Source organism: Notothenia coriiceps, unplaced genomic scaffold (genome assembly GCF_000735185.1).
Source record: "Notothenia coriiceps isolate Sejong01 unplaced genomic scaffold, NC01 NC01_scaffold00001922, whole genome shotgun sequence".
Lineage (NCBI taxonomy): Eukaryota > Metazoa > Chordata > Actinopteri > Perciformes > Nototheniidae > Notothenia > Notothenia coriiceps.
The window spans coordinates 454,745-482,659 of NW_011334623.1; the positions used below are offsets into that span (position 1 = coordinate 454,745).

The 27,915-nt window shown below is 42.2% G+C and overlaps 3 protein-coding genes across 4 annotated transcripts; 1 reads left to right on the plus strand and 2 right to left on the minus strand.

The window, feature by feature from the left end:
• Positions 1–13: 13 nt before the first annotated feature.
• fam149b1 (family with sequence similarity 149 member B1) lies at positions 14–9,998 on the plus strand. 2 transcript variants are annotated; one of them, XM_010793421.1, is made up of 16 exons: positions 14–482; positions 1,233–1,349; positions 1,915–2,059; positions 3,825–3,973; positions 4,088–4,231; positions 4,598–4,747; positions 4,819–5,000; positions 5,093–5,235; positions 5,892–5,960; positions 6,403–6,515; positions 6,791–7,015; positions 7,804–7,930; positions 8,109–8,234; positions 8,445–8,526; positions 9,271–9,408; positions 9,490–9,998. In XM_010793421.1, the coding sequence occupies exons 1-16, from the start codon at positions 436–438 to the stop codon at positions 9,570–9,572; spliced, it is 2,040 nt and encodes a 679-aa protein (XP_010791723.1). In that variant the 5' UTR covers positions 14–435; the 3' UTR covers positions 9,573–9,998. The 2 variants fall into 2 exon arrangements, with proteins under 2 accessions (XP_010791723.1, XP_010791727.1); XM_010793425.1 differs by lacking the exon at positions 5,892–5,960.
• Positions 9,999–11,193: 1,195 nt separating this feature from the next.
• dnajc9 (DnaJ (Hsp40) homolog, subfamily C, member 9) lies at positions 11,194–15,161 on the minus strand. Its single transcript, XM_010793435.1, has 5 exons — positions 14,772–15,161; positions 12,467–12,607; positions 11,870–12,124; positions 11,633–11,719; positions 11,194–11,550 (listed from the first exon to the last, which is right to left on the minus strand). Exons 1-5 carry the CDS (start codon positions 14,943–14,945, stop codon positions 11,443–11,445), a joined length of 765 nt encoding a protein of 254 aa, XP_010791737.1. The 5' UTR covers positions 14,946–15,161; the 3' UTR covers positions 11,194–11,442.
• Positions 15,162–15,924: 763 nt separating this feature from the next.
• ndnfl (neuron-derived neurotrophic factor, like) lies at positions 15,925–24,921 on the minus strand. Its single transcript, XM_010793448.1, has 4 exons — positions 24,454–24,921; positions 21,660–21,912; positions 19,559–19,683; positions 15,925–18,041 (listed from the first exon to the last, which is right to left on the minus strand). Exons 2-4 carry the CDS (start codon positions 21,836–21,838, stop codon positions 16,594–16,596), a joined length of 1,752 nt encoding a protein of 583 aa, XP_010791750.1. The 5' UTR covers positions 21,839–21,912; positions 24,454–24,921; the 3' UTR covers positions 15,925–16,593.
• Positions 24,922–27,915: the final 2,994 nt, after the last annotated feature.

The window sequence follows — 27,915 nt, forward strand, 5'->3', positions numbered from 1 at the left end:
AGCCGTATTATTGTTGTTGGTGGTGCTAACATTAGCAAGACAATCCTTTGAGGTGGAGATAGCTAGCTCCACTAACATTATACTGAAGATGTAAACCTATTATTTTTTAATTGGCCAATTTATTGTAGCAAGTTTTATCTAACTGGAAATGCCTTTCGGGGAATTACACAATGTTGCCCGTGCCTTGTTGGGGTTGTATTCGTCCGTTCATGTAACGTTAGCTAGCTTGTTTTTAGACGTAGCCTCCTCCTATTAGCTGAAGAAACAACGTTAGCATCCTTAGACACTTCCAGCTTTCCTTCACTAACTAAGGGTGTTTATCTGCCGTCGAGAGGAGATGTCACATCCCCTTCTAAACTGTTCCTGGCGAGGCGAGGACGTGGAGCTGAGGATGAGAGACGAGGGCTTGAGCCTATAAAACGGAGACAAGGGAGGATGATTTCACGATACAACAGAAAACCTGTATCCCACAAACTTGAGATGTGAGTATGGAAAATAAAGGGTTCGAGCTGGATTATGTACTGTAGCAGTTCTCTGTAAACACGTTTTCCCAGCTGTCAGAGGCTGAGTGCTTTTATTACACACTGGAGGAAAGTAAAGGACTATCAGATGACAATGTAAAATAATATTTGTATTGATCTAGTTCATGAAAGTCCATATGTTCCACCAAGGTCTGTCGCCTGGTTTGGACAGTACGTGTTAGGATGAGTTAGAAACCCTTAAAAACAAAAGCCCACCGAAATGAATGTGAAATATAAACATACATAGATACCAGTGTCATTAAAAAATATACAAGTATAGGAAGATGTCGATTTCTTGGAATCCTGTAAAAACCAAACCCCATCCAAGAGACAAGGAAATGTCTAAATGACATACATGTCTTTTGGGGTTATTATGCAATTGTGAACTATTAACAAAGTAATTACTAAAACTATAATGTAAATCTGTATTCTTACATCTTGAGGTATGTCTGCAAGACTTGATTTATATTTAAAGGGATAACCCATGCAAAACCTCAACAACATCCTTTATATTATTTGCACATCTTACTTTGTTTTACTCCTGACTGGACTCAACCACTTGGAAGACAATCAGCCGCTATGTTATAATGGTGACTGTAAGCCCATCGCTGACACTAAACACACCACTGTTGGCCTCTGCAATATGTGATAACAAATGTAATTTTGTATTACAATATTTTGAATAATGGTTTCAATCTGTCATGTTCGCAGTCGCGGGTTGTCTCGCAGCAGCCTGGACCACCACCCTCTCCCAGAGGAAGCAGACGATAACCAGACGCCTCAGCGATACCTCCATGACCTCCAGGAAGCTGTCTCCGCTCACAACAGGTAACTTCTGGCAACCCGGGCTTGTCTTTGCATAAAATAAACAATGATAACTTCAGGGTAACGCCAATATGAAACTAATAGCAGCTAGAAAACAAACATACTCTTTATTTTAAACTCATTTTGTAATCTTACACCATCTTGAGTGGACAGCTGATTCTCAAGGCTCTCTCAATGTGAAACAAGACACCCAGAAGCAGTGGATTAATTGATGTCACATTGCCTCCTTAAGATGTGCGGTTAAAAGAATAAATTATGAGTCAGGCTGTTAGAATATTCAATTACTTTGACATTTGCCCTTTATTTTCCACTTTGAAACCCTGCCTTTTGATTATGTCATCAAGTAAGATTCAGGCATCCACATAACATAGACCTGCTTTATATGTTACATAGAGAATCCAGGTGTTTGAATATACTTGTTAAATGAATAGGGTATATGTGGAACAGAAAAGAGTTTGATGTAGAAAGAGGAAGGGTTGGAACTATGAATCAGAAACCCCTAAATGTAACAAACATTTCTTCTCAAACTTGACATAAACCTCACAACCTTCTTGTCATGTATACGCAGCTCAGAGACGTCGGCTGCCTCGGGACACTCTGACTGTCCCACCGTCATCTCAGTAGACTCCAACCAGTCGTGGTCAGCCATCCACAGCTCCACAGATACTGGCATCTCCACAGAGAGGAGCTCTGTTTTCTCCTGGGGCTACGATGTAAGTGTGAACCTCAGATCCCACTGATGATGACAGCATGAATGTGACTGTCACACAGAAAACATACTCAAGCGTGCACACAGAGCATTGTTTGTTCTTCTAGCCTTGTTTCATCGTCTATTGCAAAGATGCAAAAGCAATCCACATATTTTCAGATTTTGATTGACTCAACCGTGTAGAACCGTTCACTGTATCCTAATGTCCATGCCTTCATTGTCGGCTACTTCTTTCTATATGCAATGCCCGTGTAGTGGCTTTTTAACCTTATCCATACACAAGCCACTGAGGGATGGGAACCGGAGAACTAAGTTCGGACGCGTGTTCCATTTATTTTTATTTATTCATTTATTTAACAGGGACAGTGCACATTAATGAACATTTCTGTAAATGTGCCAGAGTTAGTCAAGAGGCTATTTTTAATCTGTAGTCCCTGGACAGATTTTAAAAGTCAACTTAAAACACATTTCATTTTAAACAATAAATACAATACATTTAAAACATGCAACAGACATTACTGGGATACTTAAATAAAACAATTTAAAATACAGAACATTAAAACAAAACAAAAGAACATGTTAAAACACAGGCAGTGGGTTGTAAGGAGCAGAAGATTGGGTCAGTGTTGGCAGAGCTGATTCCTCACTAACCATATTTTGAGTTTTGATTTAAATAAAGTGAATGTGGTCTGGTCTCTGATTGGAGGTGGGATTGAGTTCCATTGCTGAGCAGCTTTAACAGAAAATGAAGACTGACTGAAAGAACTTTTTCTGAATGCAATCTCCTCTCGCTGCACCTCTTGTTACCCTAGTTGCAGTTGTGCGTATGTTAATAAACTGTGTAAGAGGAGGTGAGGTAAGGCTGTTGGCAATCTTGTAAAAAAGGCAAGCATTTGCATGTTTAATGAGGTTTTCCCAGCTTAGCAAGTTGTATTTTTTGAGTATTGGGCAGTGATGCGAAAAAACAGATTTTTTGTCCAGTATTTTGAGTGTTTGTTTGTACAATGACTCCAGTGGTTTTAATGTTGTTGTCCAGATGACAAAACAATGTCCATACGAGTGTATATCTTTCAATCCATCGATCCATTTATTTTGTTGTCCATATAGCCTTTCTGTTACCATTCAGATACCAATATATGCACGCCAGTCAATACAAACAGGTTTAACATACAGCTCATATTAACTCGGCTTCTGCCGACACGGTCGAAAACTGTTTGCTTCCGTCCCAAAACACCTGCACCTGATCACCCAGTGATTACATTTACACACACACACACACGCACACACACACACACACAAGTGAATACTCCATCTTGTGTAGAAAGTTAGATCTGTATCATTAATTAAACAGATAAAATACAAACAAAGACACATGTCATGCATTATGGCTCCAACAGCGCGATTCCACTGGGTATTTGTTTGTTATTATGCAATGCTTTCTAACATCTTCTAGTTCTACAAAACTTTTTCTAGGACTCAATGATTTATTTAGTTTGTGGTCCTCAAGCTGCTTCTGAGACAGTAGAACATTCCTGCTTGACCACAAAGGCATACACACCTCCCAAAGGGCCACAGGGGGCCAATCATTCTAAACCTAGAAGCTTGCTATGAGATAGAAAAACAGAAGGAATGTCGACGTGATGCAAATAACTGATGAGCAGACTGAAAGAAGCAGCCGTCAATCATAGAGACAGTGTATGAGAACAGAGGAATAACTAGCTCTGCTGTCTGCCTGTGTCTCCTTCCCTTTTTGTTTTTCTGTCCCATAGGAGTTCGACAAGGCGGCGTCACGGCAGGTGCAGCAGATGTTTGAGGAGATCGACAAAGAGCTGTACGAGGGGAGAGGCAGCGGGGGGGGGATACTCCAGGGGCTGCAGGAGGAATGTCAGCAGTGGGCCACACGGTTCCCTCATCTTCGGTATCCTATCCTTGAGCCTTTACTTCGCAGTGGTAGTGTGATCAGAGATGAATGTCGATAGCGGAGACCAAGCATCATTGTTTGACTGAAATATTCATTGTGTGTGTCACTCAGGATCCTGGGGTCTCAGCTGATGTGTCCCAGTGACGAGGGCTTCCAGTGGTACGCTGTTTCAGGGAAAGGCAGCTCCGCCAGCAGCGCATCAGTCAGCAAAGAGAGCGCTGTGAAGTCCCAGGAGAAAGACAAGAGTGGCGCAGAGTAAGTTGTAACTGCACTGACACTGAAACGTGTTAGAAACATCTCCTTGGTGTCAGGATCTACTTTCTGTGCTTCATTACCTAAAACAACGTGTCAGAAATGTTTGCGTGACTATCTCTAGTGGCTGTTGCAAGTTGTTAAGATGCATCGCTGAGTTTCACTTAAAAAAACCATTACATAAAGGAGTTTGTGTTATGTCTCCATTCAGTGTGTTTTAGTGTAATGTCTCTCTGCTGTTCAGCCTGTTGTCAACTAGGTTAGAGTTGATTTATTATTTATAGCGAACATACAGGATGTGTAGGCTTTTGTCTGTAAGCTTACCCTATTGAGGTGCTTACCTTTGTGTTTTCTTGTCTTGGGCTAAAGGTTGAATGTGCAGGGCAGGAGAGCGGCGCTGGTCGCGTCCTCTGCACACCTGGACGAGCCTCCTGGCCCCTCCAGATGTCACGATAAGCCCAGAGTGATTGAGGTGGAGGGTCTGATGGAGGAATATCTTGCTTTTGATAGCAGGGACTTGTGAGTAGATCACTTTTATCCAGTAATATGAATCCCAGGTGTTCACATAATACTTTATCTTTCTACTGCAGAGAGGACGAGTGGGAGAAGGACTTTTCCGAGTCAGCTCGAAGGCACCACACTCTACCCCCTGTCTCTCCTTACCGGTGTCGCCGTCAGGCCGTGCTCGACCTGCTGTTCGACGATGTGTGGCGGGAGCTGGTTGGCTGGATGAAAGAGCTGGTTCAGCGTCACTGGGAATGCTGCACTTCAAGTAGGGCGCTGAGTTCATATATTTCACATGCGTTAACTTAAACTGTTCTTGCCTACCGTATTTGGAAGTGGTTTTTTATTTGTGATTGGCAGATGATGAAATGATTTCCGGGAGGTTAAGCCCCGTGCAGCCAGACTCCCAGAATCCCTTCATGCTGCTCTCCATGCTGCCCACGATGCTGCCCAAACTGGGTCAGAGCAGGGTGCCCCCGCTCACAGCTGGCCTGCAGTACCAGGTCAGTGATATACAAGGGAGAGGGNNNGGGGGGGGTTAGAGGCAGCAGGGGGCGTCTGGGGCGTTAGACAGGGAGATTCATTTCACTTTCATCACTGTCTGCATTTTCAGGAGGTCAATTCAAATGTATTAAAATGTCATCCATTAGATGCAATGAAACACATGTAATAATGATAACAGGAAATATACGTGGGTTTATAAGATGGAACTCACATTGTGTGTTCAAACCAAAGTTTGCATTTCATCTTGAGCTCACTCCTGTAATATATAACATGAAAAGAAAATGCTGTTTGTAGTAAACGACATGTCTTATATAAAAAAACAATGTTCATCTTTCTTACCTGTGAGGTGTTAGCAGGCTTTACGTGTTTCGACTGTCCACAAATGATTCAGATCCTTTTCACTCCTGCCTGTTGCAGTCTTCCAATGCTTCCAGTTCATTAACCTGTATCACTGTTTTCTCTCCTTCCCTCTTTACTCTCTGCCCTTCACCTTGCCAATGTGCTTTGTGTACCCTTTGATTCTTTCCTCGATGTTTCCCTTTCCTTATGTCATACACCTTTCCTTTTTCTTCCTGTCTTTATGTATCCACTCTTCTACCTTTGTTCCTTCTATATCCACTGTCTTCCTTCGGTCACAACTTTTTCCCTTTTTAAGAACACAAAGTCAAGGGGCTCAAAGCACATGTCCAGACGAAAATCCAAAAAGCAGAAAAGGCCCTCCGCTGTATGTAACACCCTCACTTCCAGCCAGATTGGTGGCTCGTTATTTGTATCTCTAGATGAAATGTGCTTGTGCCTGTTGATTAACCACCGTTTATCTTGATTAACTGCAACATACGTTTTTTATTTTCTTCCACAAGGAGAGTGTTGAAATATTTGTTTTGCTAGATATTGCTTTTTTTTTGTGTTGTGAATGTTATTTGTGGTTGTTAGCAGATATGGGGCCCTCCTGACATCACTGCATGATAAATAACCTTTTCTTTGACAATAAGTTGTATTGAACATAAAAAAAAAAACTAACCATGTAGCCACTGCCTTAAAAAAAAGAAGCGTATTTGACCTGCATTTTCTTCTATATGATGTCCTTACCTCTCTCTAAATGATTCCTTTACTTTTTCCTTTTATCCCTGTCCTGCCACCCTCTCTCCCCCACACTGTTTCCACAGACTGGGAGGGTGGCGGTAGCAGCAGCAGCGACCCAGCACAACCTGAATGACCTCATCGTGATCCACAGCATCCCACTGCAGCAGAGGAACCTCAGTGTGCTGGAGAGAAACCAGTATGCACACATTTTATCCTTTTAATCAATGATACCGAAATGTACATTTATTTCTAAAATCAATGACACATTCTTCTCACATTTTTAAATTCATACTACCTTTTAATATTTATTTGGAAATTGAATGTGGCATTTATGTCTTATAGTCGATCGATACACATAATAGAAGGACATAGCCTCACTTGAGCCATGTTTTTGTCCCTGTTCTGAACATGTTGTTTGGAAAGATTACACAGTGAGTTGGCAGCATGATGTATCTCCTCCCCCCCCCACAGGGAGCCAGAGGAGCGGGCCCCTCACAGACCGGGCTCCAGCGTGGTCCCCTCCAGCAAACCTCGCCTCCGCCGGGCCCTGGAGCAGAGCTCGTCCTCGCTGTCCCGCCCGGCACAGTCTGCCCGGCGCAGAAACCCTCCCCCCCGAACCCTCCTGCCGCTGGTTCCCAGCCTGAGTCAGTCGTGCGCGGCGGGATCCATGGATGAGGTCATCCGCGGGACACGACTGTGAGTAGAGGCATCATGGGAACCCTGCCAGCCCCACCCAAACTCCTATCTAGCTTTCGAGTCTCTTTCTCCTCTACGGTAACTGAAGGGGTGCAGAGGCAGATTACTTTGAAAACAGACTCCCTTTTAACTTGAGCCTTATGGCTCTGTGCAGGAGAATAATGGGATAGGAGGGAGGTAGATGGAAGCAGATAGGCTGACAGAAGTTTTATGTGTGATGCTAACTTCACAGCTGAACTTGTTATGAACCTGAAAGTGTTTTTGTGTTAACTGTGCCAGATACTTTTCCTTTCACACAGAATGTCAATGCTTCTGCAAAATTCAGCAACTACCCTACTTAAATACTTAATGTTAACTCAATGAGCACATTTATTACATTCCCCCCTACTAGTACACTCAATTGTACAAGTATGAAAGTAGCATCTTCTCATCTAACGTAAATTAGTGAATTTCCAAAATACATAACTATTCCTTTTTGTATCATATTTCTGTTTCTGTAGCATCTGTAACTGGGGGAGTTCAACATGTTGCAGCACTGTGGCAAAATAATTCATTACAGCACTAAAGGACAAACATTATCTATATTTATAAAATCACATGTGTTCTTTATCTATCAACACTATCACAACAAGTAAAGTTCTAACTTAGCATTCATACTGACACCTAAGCTGTGAATATGAACAACTCCTACGGCCTTTTCACAAAGAAGTACATGTTTGTGTCATAGATGCAGCGAAGAACAATCTGTCCATTGTTATTGTCTCTAAGTGTGTGTCATTGGTCCACAGACCCACAGCCAGCGACCGCCTGACCTCCCCGCTGCTTACCCCTCTCAGCAGGAACACACTTCTTCCCCCCATCAGCACTGGAGAGCCTGAGTCTTCTCACTCAGGGCAGCAGTCCAAACATGCACAGGTGAGGACAGAAACACCTACACTCACAAAGAAAGATGTGTTAAATCGCTGAATTGAAACACAGATTAGGTTCTAATAAATCGACCAGCAAAACAAGCGCATTGTAGCATCTATCAAAAGCAGTGCACCATATGTGACCAACTTTTTAAAGACTCTATATTTATCCTTTATTTGACCAGCGTCAGAAAGGCCTAGCCAGCCGCGCCCACAGTGCTATAAATGACGAAGCTGGCAGTTCAATACCGAGGGATCGTCACCACCTGCTGGACGTCTTCTCTCGCCCCAACACCACTCACACTTACAGGGTGAGAGGCTCTTTTTCTAGCAAAACATACGCCCATGCTCTATGATTTAGTTTCTTTCTATAGAGTGAAACATTTTTTTATTGTGTCCTATGAAGGAGGGTGTTTAATGCATTTATGTTCTGTGTTTGGTTGTCAAAAGAAGGGTCATTTTTAGTGCTTTGAGTATCAAAGATAGTGCTTTTAAGTTTTAACCCATGTCTTTTTTTTCAGTCGGATACTCCATACCGGCGTTCCTTCACAGTATTGGACAATATCGGGCAGGGGCGGACAGGCAGAGCTTCTGTGGCCACAGGTCAGAAATGTAACTTGAATAGTATATACAGTATATACGGTATATATGTATATAAAAACAAGAAAATGCTCCTGGTAAAAAATAATGTGAATGTTGTATGCTACAGTGACTCCCAACCCTTTTTATCTGACTATCCGCCACCACAACTAATGTTCATGTTAAAATTGTATTCTAGCTATCAGCTTCAAGTGTTTATCTATAATGCTTTTAGCCTATTGCAACTATGTATGCACTACTTTAAGCTAAATGTGTCAACTGTTAACCATAGCTTAACATTTCAACTATTTATCCATATTTTGAATGTTTATCCCCTAGTTTCACTTATACTTAAGCAATAGCTCACTACAGGCTGTGGTATATGGTCATTATATCACAGCTAAGGGGCGTGGCTCGGCCCGACGCGAAGCTTTGTTAGTTAGTTAGTTTCGTAACGGACGTAATGTAACAGCTGTAACGGTTGTAGCTTTTCTCAGACGCGGAGGGATACATGACTTGTGAAAAGTAACTACAATTCTACCCGTGATATACGCTCATTATATCACGGCTAAGAACCAATCAGATTGCTTGATTTGACTTGTCCGTTTTATAATGAATAGTTAGATCTTCCATCAACCTGTTTTGTCACTCTTAATGCTCTGCCTGTACTTTAACTGTACATGGCCAGTGCCTGTGTAGTAAGAAATATGTATTTTGGATTAAATCAATTGATAACTTATGCATTCAATTATTCATGCATTCCACCAGACTCACTTGGAATCGGCGTGACCGGCGTCAGTCTTGGCATCAGCAGCTCATCTTTCTTGGACTCGTTTTCCCACCACCCCTTGGGGCACTTGCCCATCAAAGACGAAGAGGAGCCAGACCCACAAGCCCCCGTCCCAGGTCGGTAGATTAAAGCAGAGGAACCTTCCAGAGTTCAGTATCTTTCTTAACTTGAGATTTTTCCCTTCCTCTACCCCGCAGCGCCTCTGATGCCTGTGTCCGTCCCGTCTCGGTCTTACACCAGGGGGGGCGTCTCATCCCGAGCCAGCAGACCCGGTTTGTAGTTCGCCTCCAGACCCTTCAGCCATGGACCTTTATTCAACGCTCTGTGACCACTAAACTTTTTTTTTTTTACAGAAGTAGCAGAATTTTTATTTCACATAATGCTGCTTGATTAAGTTTTTGTTAAGAGGCCTATTTTTGTATTTCAGGAATCAGCTTATGTGGCTGCCAAACACACAGTAACATCGTATTGTACAGTATGAGGCGTATGCGTGGATATTTGTATGTGTGATCTGAATGTGTATATATTTATTTAAATGTGAATGATGAGTTAATAATCCTCCATGGTGTGTTGTTTTACTGGTAAATGACTATGCAGGGAATAACACATTCACGCAGACAGGGATATAGAGAGCCACAGTGACGCGTCCTAAAACCGGGAAGTAAACTCCTTCCGGTTCCTTCGACAAAAACCAATGCAATTTCTCCATAGGATATAAATCTATTGATTAGATTTATGATTCGAAAATCATAAAAGTAGGGTAGACATGTGGATATTATCCGGCTGAACAAAACGTGATCTGTCTCTTCAATGTGTGTCAACCACAGACCTCATTTCGAGTTATTTTCCAAAATGGAGAAATTGCATTGGTTTTTGTCGAAGGAACCGGAAGTGGTAAAATGCTAACTTAATTCCGGGTGTTAGGACGCGTGGCACTCTAGAGATTCTAGATTCTAGGATACAAATTAAAAAGCACTTTTTCTCTCTCTGATGCAACATCAGAGTTTAGTACTGTATCTTTTATAAGGACAACATTTTCAACCGCCTTGTGCAAAACAAAAAAAACTTGCGTACACAAACAAGAAATGCCATCTTGACTTTTTTTTGCCTTTCCCTCCATTGAAGCGGTTTCATCATAAATCAGAAGAGGGATTTGGGTGGTTTAACATCTCTGCAGCTCACATGCTTTACCTACTACTAGGGCTGCTCAATGAATCGTATTTTAATCGCAATTACGATTTTGGCTTGCAACGATTAGGAAAACAACGTAATCAAAATAAAACGATATACTGTTCAATTTTTTCCCAATAAATCGATGTTTTCAAAGTAAATGGATAATGAGGCGTGTGGTGCAGTGGGTTGTGCGTTGGTTTTCGGATCAGGGGGTTACAGGTTCAAACCCCACTGCAGTCAGCATGTCGTTGTGTCCCTGAGACACTTCACCCCAAATTGCTCCTGTGGGGATTGTCCACAGTATTGAGTATGTAAGTGGCTTTGGATAAAAGCGTCTAACAAGTGACATGTAATGCATAATCGTGATATCAATTATTGACCCAAATAATCGAGATAATGATTTTTGCCATAATCGAGCAGCCCTACCTACTACACATCAATATAATGTAGGAATACAAGAGGCAGGTATAAGGAACTATGTAAATAACTAAATGATTCATGTCATACTGCAGTGTGTCTAAAGTACATTTCATCACCTGAGCAAAGAGACGCTTTGACGGGTATCGTCAGGGTTACTGCACAAAGGTTAGTTTCCCCTTCATTAGTTATTAAAATAATGTATCGGACAGCCATGCAACACGAGTGACAAAGCTTGAAAATCAAAACTTTTCTTGGATGCATTTTCTTTGATTCTATTTTATACACAAATAAAAAAACTGTACAAACGATGTATATAAAATATGAATTTATTTGTGTTTTTTGAAGACTTTGACAATAAAAGACAAACATGACAAGAAATTAAGGTTGCATTTACATTTTGATAAGGGTTACTTTAAATTTGAATTACAACAGAGAAAGGCTAAAGGGAACCGCTCAACTGGAGCCAATCAGACATGATTTATTAATATAAAAGGGTGTCTTTTAGAGTGCTGCTTTTTATCTTAATACTTTCTACAATAACCACAGCTGCCTGCTTTTCACTTTTTTGATTTCTTTCCTTTTTGGGGCCCACTTTTTTTGCAGTGTTTTGTTTCAAGGTCAGACAGGAAACTGTTGAAATTCTGCTCTCTGGACTTCTGTTTTTGCTGGAAAGAAATAATGAAAAGATGGTTATTAAAAGAAAGAAAAACAACCTGCCAAAAACTATTTCATATATGCAACTATTACCTGAAGCATCATCACAAGACTGTCATCCTCATCGCCGAGGCCCATCTCTTTCTGCATTTCTTCTGCTTCCTGTCGCTCTTTATTAGCCTGGAAGGTCAATTGCAATAAACTGAGTTTACGTCATAAGTGGAAATGTGGTAGCATCTTCCCGTTTGCAACACTAACTAAACAAATCTAGACATGAATAGAATATGAGCTGTGAGGATTTAGTGGCTCTACCGCCAACACATTTCTCACCCTCTTCCTACGAGCCTTCTTCTTCTTATCACTCTCCTTCGTGAATGCTGGAAACGATTGGACTTCTTCGCTATCGATGGCCGCCTGGATGATGCCGCAGAGCCGGGGCTCATCCTCCTGAGAGCAGCACATGGCCGAGGCTGTGATGACGTCCATGTTTCCCTGGTGCTGCACATACAGCTGGATCACATCCTTCCGCTCCTCATCAGAGCCCTTGTATTTATTCTCAAACTCGAGGATGTCCTGTACGGTAATCTAGGAGATGGAGAGAAACAACACATCAGACAGGTTGCTTCACAAGGCAACACATTTATATTATGTGCAAAGCTGCTAGAAATAAACTAGCAGAACATATTAGGTGTGCAATATTCCACCATTATCCCTGGGTACAATGACGTTGTAGGTTTTTAATTTGTTGTTCCATGGAAGGTGCAGTGACACATCCCCATCTTCTGTTTATCAACTAAAATAAAACTCCTGTAATAGACGTGACTCACTCCGGATCTCACATAACATGTATAACACAAAGCAATGTGTGTGACTCATTATTAAGTCACTTTAATACCAATAAAGAAAACACCAGCTGTGATGCCGTACCTTGGGGAAGAGCAGTCTCCAGTAATCTTCCCAGCAGCGGTCTTCACTCAGGGCGTCAGACTCTTCATCGACCACCCCCTGCTCATCGTAAACAGCTCTCTGCTCCGTATCGCTCAGCACGGCGTACAGCTTCCCCAACACCTGCAGTCAGATGAGCCTTGATCATACACACAACACTGTACTATAGATTTTACAAGTAATATAAAATAGGATGGGGAGGTTGAAGTGAACTATTGATATAATCAGCTTTAAAAAGCCATATGTATAATATAAGGTTTAGTATATATGACAATACAACAAGGCAAAGTTAAACCTATTATGCAAAATGCACTTTTTCATGTCCTTTCTACATCAACATGTGTCCCCTCTGTGTAAAGAGATTCTGAAAGTTTCAGGAAAAAAGATTTGCACACTTTTTGTCCTGATCCATTTATATAAAAACCTGTGTGAAAATGAGCTGATCAGATTTTGGCCACTTTATGATGTCATAACGGTTTTTTGGCTTGTGTAACTAGGCCTATCGCGATAATCGATAAATTGACTTATCGTACGATAAATAAAAATGGACTCGATAACTTTTCTGAGCTCGATAAATTGCCGTTTACATAAAGATGTGACCAGCATTTTAGCCTGGAGCGATGTGGCTGCCAGGCGCGCTGTGAGGGGCGGGGCTGACACACAGCCACGTCAGGACACTCCGCGTGCACATGCAGCAGCGTAGGAGCCAAATTAATAATATAGCGACAAGCGGGAGACAACGTGTGACTTACTCGCGGGGAATTTAAAGTGAAATGGAACTGGTTACAAAACCTACACATCTCGATTCTCCGGTGTGGCAGTATTTTGGATTCAAACCAAATCAACGAGGCGAACCTACGGACTTGAATGAGCCGGGCGGTGTGTCGCATTGGTTTAAAAAAGGTAGCGACAAAAGCAGGCAATACCACGCATTTTAAACTACACCTAAAACACAACCACCCCATTCGTTTTCCCAGCTGGGAGCAAACACGGCAGCTGGAGATGGAGATACCCGCCGACAANCGGGGAAATTATACAGATGGCTAGTCCGCCCCTGAAAATGTCTATGCAAACGTTATTATTAATAATATTTTTTTTTTTACAAATTATAAAAAAAATTAATCAATTTTTTTTTATTTTCCATTTTTATTTTGTAATCATCTCGCGGCCCCCACTTTGGGAACCCCTGTCCTAGAGCACCATTGTGTTATTTGTAACCAAATATCTCTCAGAGGGGCGTGGGGAGTGGCTCCTTATTTTCATCTAAAGTAACAGACAGAGAATCAGCACTTTTGAAACAGGGCTGAAACAGAGGGGATTATGGGATGCTGCAATGATCAGTTTGGTATTTCGAGCCAAACACTTCAGAGACATGTTTTGTATATAACTGAGACCTATAATATATTGATGAAAAACAGTATAATAGGGGACCTTTACAAATATAAAGATTTAGCTGTAATACAGTGGAAGCCATTTCTTTCATTTCTAAGGTTGTATGTTTAGCCATTGTGGCCCTTTGTCCCTGGAACAGTCTGCTTGAGGATCTGAGGGAATTTATTTTTTAAAGAAACCATAACTTTTTACTCTTGCTTTAATAAGGTGCCTATTCATTTGTTGCATAAGTTCCTAATCATTGGTTGGGTATCAACTACTGGGTATCTTTTTTTCTATCCAAGTGACTTTAATTTTACAATTTGTATTCTTGCTTAATTATTTATACAATTTTTTGCCAGTGTTATTACAAATGTATTTAATGAGACAGGCAATTCTAACTGGAATTTTTGTTCATGCATACAGCTTTTAAACTGCGTTTTGAAAAAGTTATACCACACTTTACAGCATATTATAGCAAGATTGTGATGTAAAATTACATTTAGTATTTGATCCAATTCGCTATCCAGTCATGTAACTATTGTTGAAATCAGATTTAGGACCATTGTGGTGTTTTTACCGAAGAGTAGACAGCTGGAAAACCGGAAGGTCCTTCATAATATACAGCCATACATGACTAGTCTATTTTGCACCTAGCTACAAGTAAACCAAAGCTCTTACAAAAACGCACTTAATCAATGTATCAGTCGGAATACGATCTCAAAAACCTCCATGCTTCTCTACAAATAGCACAAACGCATGACTAAGTCTATATATTATGATCGGCATCAAGCTAGTTATTGTACATAAAGGGAGTTAGTAATTGAAGCTAAAGTAAGTTAAATTAGCTGTTAGCTCGCTAGTGACGCTAACATGTGTTCATAGTGGCTGATAGCCAACATCCAGGAGAGTTAACCTGAAATTTCTCCGTGGCCAGCGGGTCTTCAGGAGCCCGGTCCGGGTGGACTTTCAGCGACACTTTGTAGTAGCTCCTGCGAATCTCCTTCTCGCTTGCCTCCTTGTTGATGCCCAGCACCTCGTACAGGTTGGAGGACTTGAACAGCTCCTCGCACCGCTCGAGCAAACTCATCCTGACAGCTTGGTCTGAGAACGTTAATCCGGTAAAGTATATACTCTAAAGGGTCTCTACGATGTTTTACAGTTTATTTCTATGTTAAACGAGTCGTATTTTCTTCTGCCTTCCCTTTGTTTGCATATCAATTTGGCGCGCTGGCCTGTCACATTCAGCCGTACGCACAGCGACGTGCTTACGTAACGACCACAGACGGCATCTCATTGGTTCCCATCAGCGCCATATAGAGAGAATTATTATCTATTATATGGCTCTGGTTCCCATGATCAGACTCGTCAGACTATGTAATAAGGATTCATTATCACAGATTTTCCTTCAATTATGAAAGAGATGAGAATTTACAACAGATAAAGGTAGGCTTCTGGGAAAAAATGATTTACCTTCGTGAAGATAGTATTTATTTGTATAAATAAATAGATATACAAATTAATATGATCTGCCATTTATCAGGTGTCAACAAGTTTAACAAAACCTGACATGAATACAAGCCTCTAGAGTAGACACTACAACATCAATATTGATTATTAATTAATTTGAATTAAATTGAATATATATTTACACTCATGACTATTTACTGACATACTGACATGTACTTGAAGTCTCAATAATTCTAAATTATTGTGATTATTAAAGCGTGTGAATGTCCGAGGTAATATCTGATCCGTCTCATTCAGCCTTTATGTTGCTACTTGGTAAAAATAAGTTATTACTTGAAAGATGTTTCTTTAAGAAAGATGATAACCTTGCAAGGCAGGCTACTACTAGGGTTACCATGATGGAAACAATATTAAAGTGTCCCTTTCCTTCAACCTTTGAATTAAATGGCATATATTGGTAAGGCACTAAGTTTCCCAGATCTATTACAGTAAGAGTGTAAGCTTTTAGAAATCAATTTGGTAAAATAATCAAATTTATAAATGAATTATACATTTATAATAAGTCTTATTTGCATACATGCAGCACTCAGTCAAGGACATACAGATACTGTAGTATTTATTGGTGCATTTGAAGCAGCACAAGAATACATCAAAGACAATGAGGCAAGTCACTAAGTATTTTTCACTGCTTCATGCGAAAGCAGAACACAAGATACACACTGACTTTGAACTAAGCATCTGTAGATTGCACCCATCTGTGTTTATAAGCCTGTACAATATGCAGCACTGAAGATATACGCTGCAAACTCCCGTCTCAGATGTTATCCAATTACTGCCCCATCTGTTTCTGTTGCATATTTGGCACAGTCTCTGTTGTTGTTTTTGTATTGACTTTCTGTCATCAAAAAACTCATTTGTCCTTTGTACTCCGACACAAAATAAGCACTTGGACAACTGGCACATCATAATCATGATAAACAATGAAAAACCAAATGACAAGAGCACAAGAGTTGTATTGTAAATGTTATGAACTTTTGCTGGTGTGCAGATCCTTCTCATATGTTTCCATCCACTTGCATTGATAGTGCAAGTGGAGTTTGAATAAAACCATTTCTCCTCCAGGGGGAATGTTTTCTTGTTATGGCTACAGTCTCTCCACAACAGTCTAATGGCTTTGTTCTCATGGTCAGTCTTTACAGCATGTCCATGGCCGATGCATTTTCCCCTAAAGTGGGACAGTCTTAAAATCTCCTGTAGGGGGCGGCAGCTCAGCACTCCTTTCTGGTCTTCAACATCTTGCTGGCATACTTGATAGGGATCCCCCAGCGTCTCATTAGATAGACATCAAACACATAGGCCATCCCTGGCTCCAGGCCCCCGATCACAGCAGTAGTGACGGCCCGCCGAGGATTCAGCTCCTGGAAATACTTGCAGAGAACCCTCTCGGTGTCAGAGCGGGACTCTGGTCCCAGACAGGGCGAAGTTAGAGCAGACGCTCCCCCTGCTTCTGCTCCATGCTCGCCCAGCTTCCTGCGGTACACACAGTACAAGCTTCTTTCCTCTGTGCCCATCCACGCCAGGGTGACGCTGTTGCAACCACGTAACCTGTTGAAGGACTTTATCTGCAAGGTGGAGGGTAGAGATGGGACCCCTCTCCGGTGGTAGGCTGAGGAGGTCTGCATTTTCACTGAAGCCATCAGACCTCCCAAAGCTGGGTCAGCAGCATCAGACATCCTGCTTGGGGTAGTTCCTTCTCTCTCCAAGTGGATGAGATAGGACGGACTTCCCTGGAGCCAAATGTGTGCTAAATCTCCCCCGACAGCCTGGGAGCTCAAAACCTGACCTTTACTTGACACAGTGACCTTGACTTTTTCCCCTCCGCCACAGCTCTGCAAAGTGAGGAGGCCACTCTGCTGAATGCCCCGTGGACGGAAAGTGAAGAACTGCTCGGAGTTGGAGCCTCTGTCGCTGAAGGTCACCCACCTCAGCTCTCCCTCTCTCAGAGTGACGATCGCAGCCCGAGCCTCCTCATGCGTTCGAGCAAATGTCCCCTTGTACGCCATGCTGGTCCCGTTCAGCCTGTCGATCACAAACACGTCAAAGTAATACTGCGTCTCCGGCAGGAGCTCAGAGACGGTGCAAACGCTCTCTGTCCCCTGACACACACACTGGAGATCAGAATACTCATCAGTGGGGGAAGACGCTGGACTCTGGGCTTCTGGGTAAGAGTCCCACTGCTGCCACCACCACTCTTTCAAAATGGGCCATGCTGTCACTCTCCTCCTCCTCTCCTTCTTTTCTTCTTTTTGGTCGTTTTTTTTCCCTATTTTCTCTCGCGCTGCACAAACACTGGGGTAGTTTTTCTGAGAGTTGGCGAGCACACAGTAATCGTAGCTTTTCTGTGACTGAGGGAGGCTGGTGATGGAGGCACTGGGCGCCCAGCTGAGGGTGACACTGGTCATGCCTACACCCAGAGTGTGAACTCTGTGGTCGGCTGGGAGCAGGGGGAAGGCTCCGGAGGGCCCCGGGCCTTCATGGAGGTACACTGTAGCTCTGGTGTTCTGCTGTTTGGAGCGCAGCCTCAGGATGTAGATGGTGGCATGGGATTTGGAAGGACCCTTGTAGGTGTCAACTGCACTGCCTGTGAAGCTGTACATTTTCTCCTCACTCCCCGGACCTTGCCACCACACCTCGGGCGTACTCTTTTTGCTGCTCCCTGTGAGGAAATACAATAAAAAGCAAAATCCATCGTTACTTCACTTGGATGTTTGTGTATGTATTACTCAGTTCAGAATTAAGTTGATGCAATGCTATTAAGTGAGCAGCAATTGTAATGTACACACACATACCTGACTACAGAAACTCTCTCTTCTCTGTATGGTCAATGTCATCACGCCATTAAATAGAAATGTTTTGTGGATTTCCCTACAATTCTTATTTATTGCAAGGCACAATGCACCAATCAGTAAGTGAAAAGGTGAATACCCATCAGTTTTGTCATGTTTCAATTTAAGAATTAGGTGCCAAAATAATGTGGTTATGTGTAGGAGAAAGATCATGGTGATATTGAATGTGCTTTTGTCATTCGGATAAGGTGCTCAGCAGTAGCACAGTTATACAAACTGTACATATATGTAGGAGTACACACTGTTTTTCACTTTAACAAAGGATTCTGGGGGTTGCAGCAAACACACGCACTACAGATTAAATGGAAAAAGAACAACAGAACAACTCATCGATGAACCAAAACAAATAATGACACAATGTCAATTGCCTCCTCACAGTCACTCTTCACTATAGTGTACGACGCAACTGGCAAAAAAAACTGGCCACAAAAACCCGCCACCACTTGTCTTCACCGTTCACTTCTCAAATGAGACCAAATGTTACTGAATCAAAGTGAATAATTCAGGCTGGCATGGGGACCCACAAGCTCAGGAACTGAATGATTCATGTGTCATTTTCTAACTTCATTATTTTACCATGTAGAGAAGCTTGTTTAGTTAGCCAGGAGAAACACCCACGGAACACTCTGAGGCACATTTTGTTTTCCAGAAATCATTTTGAGCTCAGAAATACTATTACTTTGATTTACTTGGTGCATTTATTGCCATGACTTAACTTTTAAGCCATTTTGTAATTCGTTTAAAAAAAATTCTTTAACAGTTTATTCAACATTGGGATCAGGAGTAGGCAATGCTTTTTGGTTGATGTGAGTGTTTTAAAGAGATTTTCAAATCCAAAGCCTCATATAAAATGTATGGGAGTGTGGCAACCATATGTGATTACACTCACTCTCTCTTTCCATGTAAGAGATATTGTGGCATTTCGAAGAATATATAGCATTCAACTTGGGTGCAATGCTGATAAGATGTAGAAAATAAGCTTATCCACCTGAGAGTTTGTGACAGTGACAATTGGAGGCAGTCGCTTTTTCAAAATACAAATGCCTCATCAGTGATATTAATCAGTTTATTGATCTATAAGCGGGACATAACAGTAAATATGTCCCGCTGTTAAACAAGCAATGCAAAGATTTCACACTATGCCATATGATGTTCCAAAAGTAAACTATTTTCTACAAACTCGCATTAAGCAAGATTAGAGTATTTGCCCTCTACTAAATCCCCATCTGTTTGATAGTACAGATAATATCTAATTGATGGTCTTGTCTAAGCCGGATGCAGGGTAACGTGTCTGAAGGTGCAGGTAGGGGTCTTACGGCTCACTCACACTCCAGGCTCTTGAGGGGTTTGTCCTTCAGGCTCCGTGCTGAAAGGCTCCATTCGATGGGGAGGTCACAGGGACTGACAGTCACCGACATCACCGGAGCCTTCTTCTTCAGCGTGAAGTATAGCCTGTGGAGAAACACCACAAATCAGAGGAAGAAGTTGTTTGATTCATCACCGCGAATGTCAAAAAGATAACATTGTGTTTCCATTCAGCTGCGAGGTGATGGATGTAGAAAAAATATATCTTTCAGTGCCGATTGTGCCGCCTTCCTTCGGTTCAATGGATGATTTGCAGATACAATGGGCTGGTTAAAATGTTCTTTTTTACAGAAAGCGTAACATTTGTCAACGTGGCTGATGTTGCCAGCCTTTCTATTTGCCTACATGCTGATCAGTCATTTGATAGCAGATCAGGAGAGGTGACCTGGGATCAGTTGATAAGGCTGCATTGACAGTTTCAGATGAATATCTGCCGTGTGCTGTAACTATCTGGGATCGTGCTTAGCATAGAAACGATTACATCCCTTATTGTGATCAGATGTTTTAGGGACAGTGTTTGTGCATGCTGTATTACAGATTTGCATCTCATATGGCAGTTTGAGGACATTTAGCAGTCTCACTCTGGTGGTTTGGTATTATTTTAAAAGAAACAATCCCTGTTGGAAACTCATGAACCAATTTTCAACTATTCACCTCCACAATGACATCTGAATGAAAGAAATCTGTCTCATTTAAAACCGTGTAATTTCTTCCCAGCTAGTTAAGCAACTGCGCGGTTATTTGTCAATAAATATTTGTTTTCCCTCCTTACAAACATCATTATTCATGTTTCTGTGCAGATGGCGGTTGTTTCCAAACAGATGTGCGACACTTTCACTCTCAAGGGCGGTCTGTGGATTATTTAATAGAGTGATTAATTTCAGAATCAATGTTTTCTCTCCATTGTTTGCCATGTGGTTCTGCATGACTGAACCGGTGGACAGACTGCAGCACACAGGGAGATGCATTTCTCAATTTTCAGCTCCCAGTTTCAGAAAGCAAGCACTGGCACTGGTGTGTAGGGATCAGGCCAAATGGGCTCGACTTCCTCTCGCTTTCGCTACAGTGGTGCTGGAAACAGCCAGTGTCTCTAAAAGGTGGTCGGAGGATGGCTGGTGACTTGTTATTGAAGTGGAAACACGGGCGAATCTGATGAGCAGGCCTCAAGATTTATTCATGAGCTTTCCATGAACTGCAAATTGGCGAAATCTTCACTTTTTTTTGTTTTGTTATTGAGTTATTTAGTGCGGTGTTGGGTTTCAAAAACATTTACTGACTTTACTTTTTATGCATTTTTCAATTACAGCCAGTGAAGGAAAGAACACTTATTCAAAGGCTGTACTTACATTTTGATGTGCCAATGAATAGGGTATTTCCATTTTCTGCTGACTTCTACTTCTTCTCCAACACATTACAGATGGGAATATTCAACTTTTACTTTGTATTTAGTATGTTTAGTCACCATTTTTTGGTTTTGATAAATAATCCAAAAGATAATCGCCAAATAAATGATGATTAATTATTATGGGATAAGATGAGAAAGGACTTTATTGATCCAGGGGGAAATTCACAAGCTAGTAGTATATCAGTAACAAAGTTCAATCTAAACCTACCATTACCAGATGCAACATTAAGTATATATAGTATAATTACTTGTATTAATAGGAGTTGATTTGCTAATATTTTTGTGCATGTTCTCAATAGAAAAGGGTAATTGAATAGTGTATAAATGTAAATGCAATAAGATTTAGTTACTTTGGTAATGCTACTTAGGTAGTACTTCTTCTAATAAGAGAAACCACAAGATTTAAAAGAAAAATGTGTATATATATTCTTTTTAATTATCTGAGATACTTAAATCTATTTCCATCCCCTCTGCCTTCAGAAGTTGTAACCGCAAAAAGTCCAGATTTACTTGAGTAGACAATTAATTGATTACTGAAAAGTTAATCAACAGATTGATCATCATTGACAATTATTATTAGTTGTGGCCTTAATGGCAATCAACAACTAAACCACCTGATGGTATCCTTCATACATTTCCCCATCCCATCTGTTCCTACCTGCGGGTGCGCCCTTTGGGGAGAGTTAGAGATGTGATCTTTCCTTCTGGGAACCATGTAGTTGGGCGAAGTGGCACCTCGTTCTCCGGTGCCAGGGAAGAATGCACCCGGGGCCATGAGGAGCCACAAAACAGTACCAACGCTGCACAGAGACACCAGGACAAGGACCCGAGTGCCATCGCTGCTTCTTCTGTCTGTCTCTTTCACTCTTTGACTTTCCTTCCGTCACCACGTCTTGGATATCCCCGAGGTTCTAAGAGCGCATGGTGGAAAGGTCAAGGACATCAATCAGAGCCCATCAGCAACACACACACACACACACACACACACACACACACACACACACACACACACACACACACACACACACACACACAGCAATGCACACTCAGTTAAAGTTCTACTGGACCATTCACACAGAAACTAAAGAGCTGTGGCGGCTGATGATTCATTGATATGAAGAAACATCCGTTCCTATTCAGACAGAATTATTCATGCCGCGGATTAGAGATTGCCATGCTATGTTTCTTTGGGATGTGTGTGTATAGCACAGCTTGACACTCACTGTAAGACATCGCAGTACTTTTCAAAGTGTGAAGTGGGTTTCTAATATCACTCTGAAGTCCGTGCCTTTACATCTACATTTCTATTTCTAGTCGGGGGAGTTCAGATGAGTCTGTTCTGTAAATCATGGTTATTAGCAGCCATTTTATCAGGAGGAAGGTGACGCCATGCTGATGTGGAGAGAAGTACATAAACAACACCTGGAGGTGCTCTGATGCAGTCAGACCCAATCAGCATACATAAACGCAACGCCCGACAGGAGCTGGTATCAGATTATTCTGCCTGTCCTTTATACTATTTATTTCACAGTGTTTCTCTTTCTCCTGTCTTTTGGGTGTATATATTTATATATATGTGTGGTTGTGATTTAGTGATAGTGGAAAGGATGATTACAGGTCTCAGTGTTGCTCTTGCTCCCCAGAGACGACACATTTGTTCAAAGTCACAGTCTTCACAACACACTCCCCGCCTTCCTCTAACAGGGTGTATTATGTCAATGCTGTTTCCTATAGATCAGATGACAATCACAGTGGAACCATGGAGGCGCCGGCTACAGAAGGTACATCTAAGTCTTTCAGGCCCCGGGACACACGGAGATCCAAACTCACAAACCGGCGCACAGCTACAAAGTCACACCGAGGCGCCTGCTCATTATCCTTGCAAAGAAAAAGGGGAGTGAACGACCCATAAAGCTTTAACTGAGAGACATGCAGCGGGAGAGAGGCAGATTGAAATGGGAGGGAGGGTGGTGAGGAAGGGGAGGCTGAGGAAGAAAGGGCTGTGGAAATGGAGAGCAAGAAGAGGAGGATGTTGGATCCCGGAGTAATTAGAGGGAAGGAGAGGGAGAGAGGAAAAGAGGAGAAAGTGGAAAAGAGGAGGTTGGAATCAGATGGGAAAAAAACATTATTGCCATGCAACAAGGTTGCAATGAATTTGTTTCGGTGTTTTAGCCAGACACATGAGGCTGATTGGTGTTTACTTTAGCCCCCATGTCGAATGGGTTCTAATGTGTCACACATTACCAGCCGGCTGCTCAACCTCACACTCCCCCTCAATCAGTCTCCATAAAAATGAAGACACAGTAAAGCTTGGCGGGCTTGTTTCTTCAAAACGCAGCCGCTGATCAAATATGCCTACAGCTCCTCAGCAAATTATGACCAATTGAATTTTCATAAGGCAAAAAGGCTGGGTCTTACAGAGAGAGAGAGAGAGCTTAGTGGACTTAACCACCGCCCTCTATAAATAAATACACACTCCCCTTTAAACACAGGAGCTCATGACTTTGATGGTCCCGCTCACTCTCTGCTCTTTTTTCTTCTTCTTTTCAAGGGTTTCCTCTTTCCATTATGTTTATCCCAGACTGTCAAGTGACTGCATTTATTCTGGATAGTATTTGGGTTTTAATTAAGGATATTCCAACCCTGCACAGTTTGTCTTTTTCTCTCTCTCTCTCTCTCTCTCTGCCCTTCTTTTTCTGCCTGCTTTTCACTTCATCTGGCCCCTCATTTAGAAGTTGATGCAGGCTCAGTTTCAGAGGGACAGGTTGAGTGCTGTGTGCTGTGTGTCCGCACATTGTACTCACTATCTTCTATCTCCCTGAGCTCTGGCAGGACCATCTGCCTTCTGTTATCTGTGGGCAGATTAAATGGCATGGGATGGTCCCTGCAGGATCCGTTTTCCCCCCCAAACTACTACGGGCAAAGAAACTGGCCTCTGGGTCCATGATGGGAGTTGACGAGATGACAACGGGGAAAAATGCAATGACCATGGAACTTGATAGGATTTTACGCTAGATTTTCTACCTCGCTGCCTGAATATATTAACCCTTCTCCCCGGTTTCCTTACTTTCAATGTCCCTCTGTGCATCTCTCATGCACTTTCCTACAGTATCATGCTTTTTTTTTTATGCGTACTTTGTATCTGCCCTTTCTCTTTTTTATCACTGCCTCACTCCACAGACATACTTTTCTTTCCAATGACGTTATGTAGTCAGAGAGAGAAAAAACAGACAGGGACATACAATAAAACAAACAGATGAGCACTGCGTTCAAACATCAAGAAAAAACCCGATCCTGCAACAAATGAAAAGTGCCCAGCTTTTAAGAAAAACCCTCCAGAGACCTTGATCCAAAGGAACAAGTTGCTGACTTACACATCCTGTTGAAATATGACACACTCACTCACGCATGCTCTGCAAGGACAACAACATACAAGCATGCATCACCCTTACCTTCTCTCAGTGCACGATATCCTCTCCTGCGCAGGGAGTGAGGGATGGGATCAAATGAGAGAGGGAGTGAGGATGGAGGAGGAGGAGGAGGAGGAGGAGGAGGAGAAGGGGATGAGAGCCGGGCGCTAAGAGAGGAGGAGCGACAGCAGGTTGCAGTCGGGTGTTCTTCTGACTCCCATGGGGTGACGCTCACTCCTTCCTTCAGGAGGTGTCTCTCCAGGGCTCAGGTGTCCCCTCAGGGCTGTCCCACCTGCTCTTTACCCTGGTGTGGTCCCTCTTCACCCTCGTCCTCCTCACTCTCTTCACACGTGGAGGCTTGTCCTGCTAAACACTGTGTGAATGTCATCCGCTCAGTGGAGCTTTGTGTCCCCCTCTTGTCTTCTCGTGTTACCCCTGTCACTCTTTCATCCCCTTTTCCCTCTGTTTACCTGGAACTGAACAGAGCTTTCTCGCAATTCGTGTGTGTGTGTGTGTGTGTGTGTGTGTGTGTGTGTGTGTGTGTGTGTGTGTGTGTGTGTGTGTGTGTGTGTGTGTGTGTGTGTGTGTGTGTGTGTGTGTGTGTGTGTGTGTGTGTGTGTGTGTGTGTGTATCTGAATGTGCAATCTGAGAGTGGGTGAGTGTGAGGGGGCAGGCGGTGAGGTCGCTGAATGGGGGTGGTGAAGAGAGAGAGAGAGAGAGAGACTTTGCATTGTTAAGAGCAGCATTAGGGAAAGGGATGTGATGTAAAAGTGAATTAAATTAACCGTTCTCTGGCTGCTCTGATAACATCTGTATTAAGAGAGCGTTTCCGACTGACTGTTGGAGGTTGTTCAGACTGACTTTAAACAATCATCAAATGCAAGGAGGGATTATTATATTTATCCAAATATTTCTTGTTTTCTCTGACATTAAAACAAACTAAAATATGAATCGTGTTTAATAGAAACGCTAACTGGACTGTTGGAGGTTTTTTTTTCTGTTCAGCAAAATAGTTTCACTTTTAACCCTAAAGGTGGGGTAGGTGAGTTTGAGAAACCGGCTCGAGATACACTTTTTGTTATATTCCATTGAATGCTCTTAACATCCCGATAGCAATGAATATCTTAAGTGCTTTGACAAAAAATCCATAAAAACATCTCATCTGTGGAAGCCGTAGCGCTGTAAAAAGCACAACCAATCCTTTTAACCGGCCCGGCTAAAATAACTGGATGGCCTACCTGCCTGTCAGCCTTCCATCTGTGCACAAACTTATCTCGTTCCCTCATTGGTCATGTGCGCGTTCGTGTGTGTTGGAGGAGGGGCTCTGTAAGGAAGTGGCAGATTTTTTCCGGTTGTGTATTTTCAAATTCTAGCGCACTCGAGCTGGTTTCTCCAAAATTACCTACCCCACCTTTAATATTTCTTCCATTCAATTACAGAAATTGTTTTTTTTCTGAAATTATTAAAATTATAAAAATAGGACGCACAGTCATCATCACTTATGTGTTGCTGGCCGAGGACTGAATAATGTATTTATATTTATCATTTAATTTTCTATACTGTATTTTGCTTTTCATAGTTAACAAACATCAGTTAACAAAATCCTAATTTATCACATGTTGGGCACGCCTGCAGCATGATACTCTTTATACTGAGGTGTTTTTATTAATATTGTTTTAATCAGAATGCATGTGTTTGGAAAGTAAGAAGCATAAAACTAAACAGAATTTGGATCGTACTATAATAATAAATAATAGATTTAATACTTTAATACTTAGATTTGATACTGCACAAGTTGTGTCTCTTGCTGATATTCAACATAGCCCCCATTTACATCAATGCATTCATTGGTTCCTAATTATTCATTCAACGTAGAGGCACGCAATAAAACAATGTTTTCTTCAGGAATTCAAGGTATCATGAGGTAAGTCATTCATACATTTTGTGGGTGAAGTATTCCTTTAACAATAAATCTCTCTCTCTGCATATTTTTCTCCTCTAATCCTTTGCATTCTTGATTTCAGTCTGGCTGAAGTGAGGGAAAATTGTTGCATTTAGGCTGGTATGCTCAGTGTTTGCTGCCTGGGGCTTGGTTTCAGTGAATCCTGTCTGTGGAGTTGAAATTAAAAACCTGTGCCCACATATCACAGTAAAGGCACAATGTAATGGACTGGAAATCTACCGGACAGAAACTATAGAGTCTCCATACAGGACGGCCATATTGAAGGCTTTATGTCCTTCACCTATAGGTCAATTGTAGATCTCAGAGGATTGTGGGCATTCATATCAGTGGCTCTCCAACCCAACCTAGCCCTCTCATCGCCACACAATGGTGGGCCTCATGTACCGTGCTCTCTCTCTTGAGCTCTTTAATCAATATCATTAGGAAAATAGAAAGAGGCTCGCCACATTGTGTGCTAACTCCCCCCTTCCCTCTCTGTGATGGGGCCTTTTCTCTCTCATTCACAGGTACTTCAGTGTAGGGCTATTGAGGTCGCTGTGAATGGGACCCACTCCACCCGAGGGAATATTGTCTGACCGGAGGCTGCAATCTGACAGACCCCCTCTCTGTCTGCGCCATCACTTAAAAGGAAGATGAAAAATGTGGCACATGAGCGCTATTAATAAATGTATCACAACTTGGGATTTTTTTTCAGAGTGAGGACCTTTTGCTGCGGCTGGACTCTCTTTCAAAGCCACCAGTATCCCTCTCCGTGCGCTGGCCCACTTTACAGTCCCTAAGAAGTTCTGAAAGTCTGCAATCTGGCAGAGCGTGATACGGCAGCATGCTTTTGAAGACCGGATGGTGATTAACCTTAGAGAGATTACTGCACACATCGTGTATTAGCTGCTTTCTAGCGACTTTTGTGCAGTTTCTTAGGGAAAACCTGATTTTCGGAAACATGTTGTAAGTTGTTTTCCCAAGATTTTGGACATCTGTCGGACATCTGTCAGACCTGGATCTGATGCGAAAGCTTGGGTGACACACTCACACGCTCTCTGTTTCAATGCCATCGTGAATGGCCTGAATATTTCTTTTGATCCACACAGCTCCTCTCCTCTCTTGCTCAATAATTTACAGATATACAGTCACCGGACAAACTCTATTTACACAGCGAGTGACAGAAAGTGAGAGTTAAAATTTCATTTGGCGTAATTGCATGAAAAGAAACTGCAAAACTGGCCTTTTCATCTATTATTGATGTCTGCTTACAAGCCATGCATAATGCAAAGGGCCGTCTTTATGACAACCATGTATTAAATATCATGGTCTGTGGGTCGAGGGGCTCGGCCTGCTTGTTTTTTACTGCCACTGTTAACTGGCTTTATCACTGACTGAGTAACAGCATACATGTACAGTGTTGTAAAAGCAAGGCGAGAAAGAGGGATTGACAGTGAGAGAAATAAATAGGGAGAGACGAGATGAAATGGGGGGACAAGATGGAGGGAGTGCTAGCTGACAACGGGTTAACAGGGATCCTTATTTTTAACAACATGTCATCA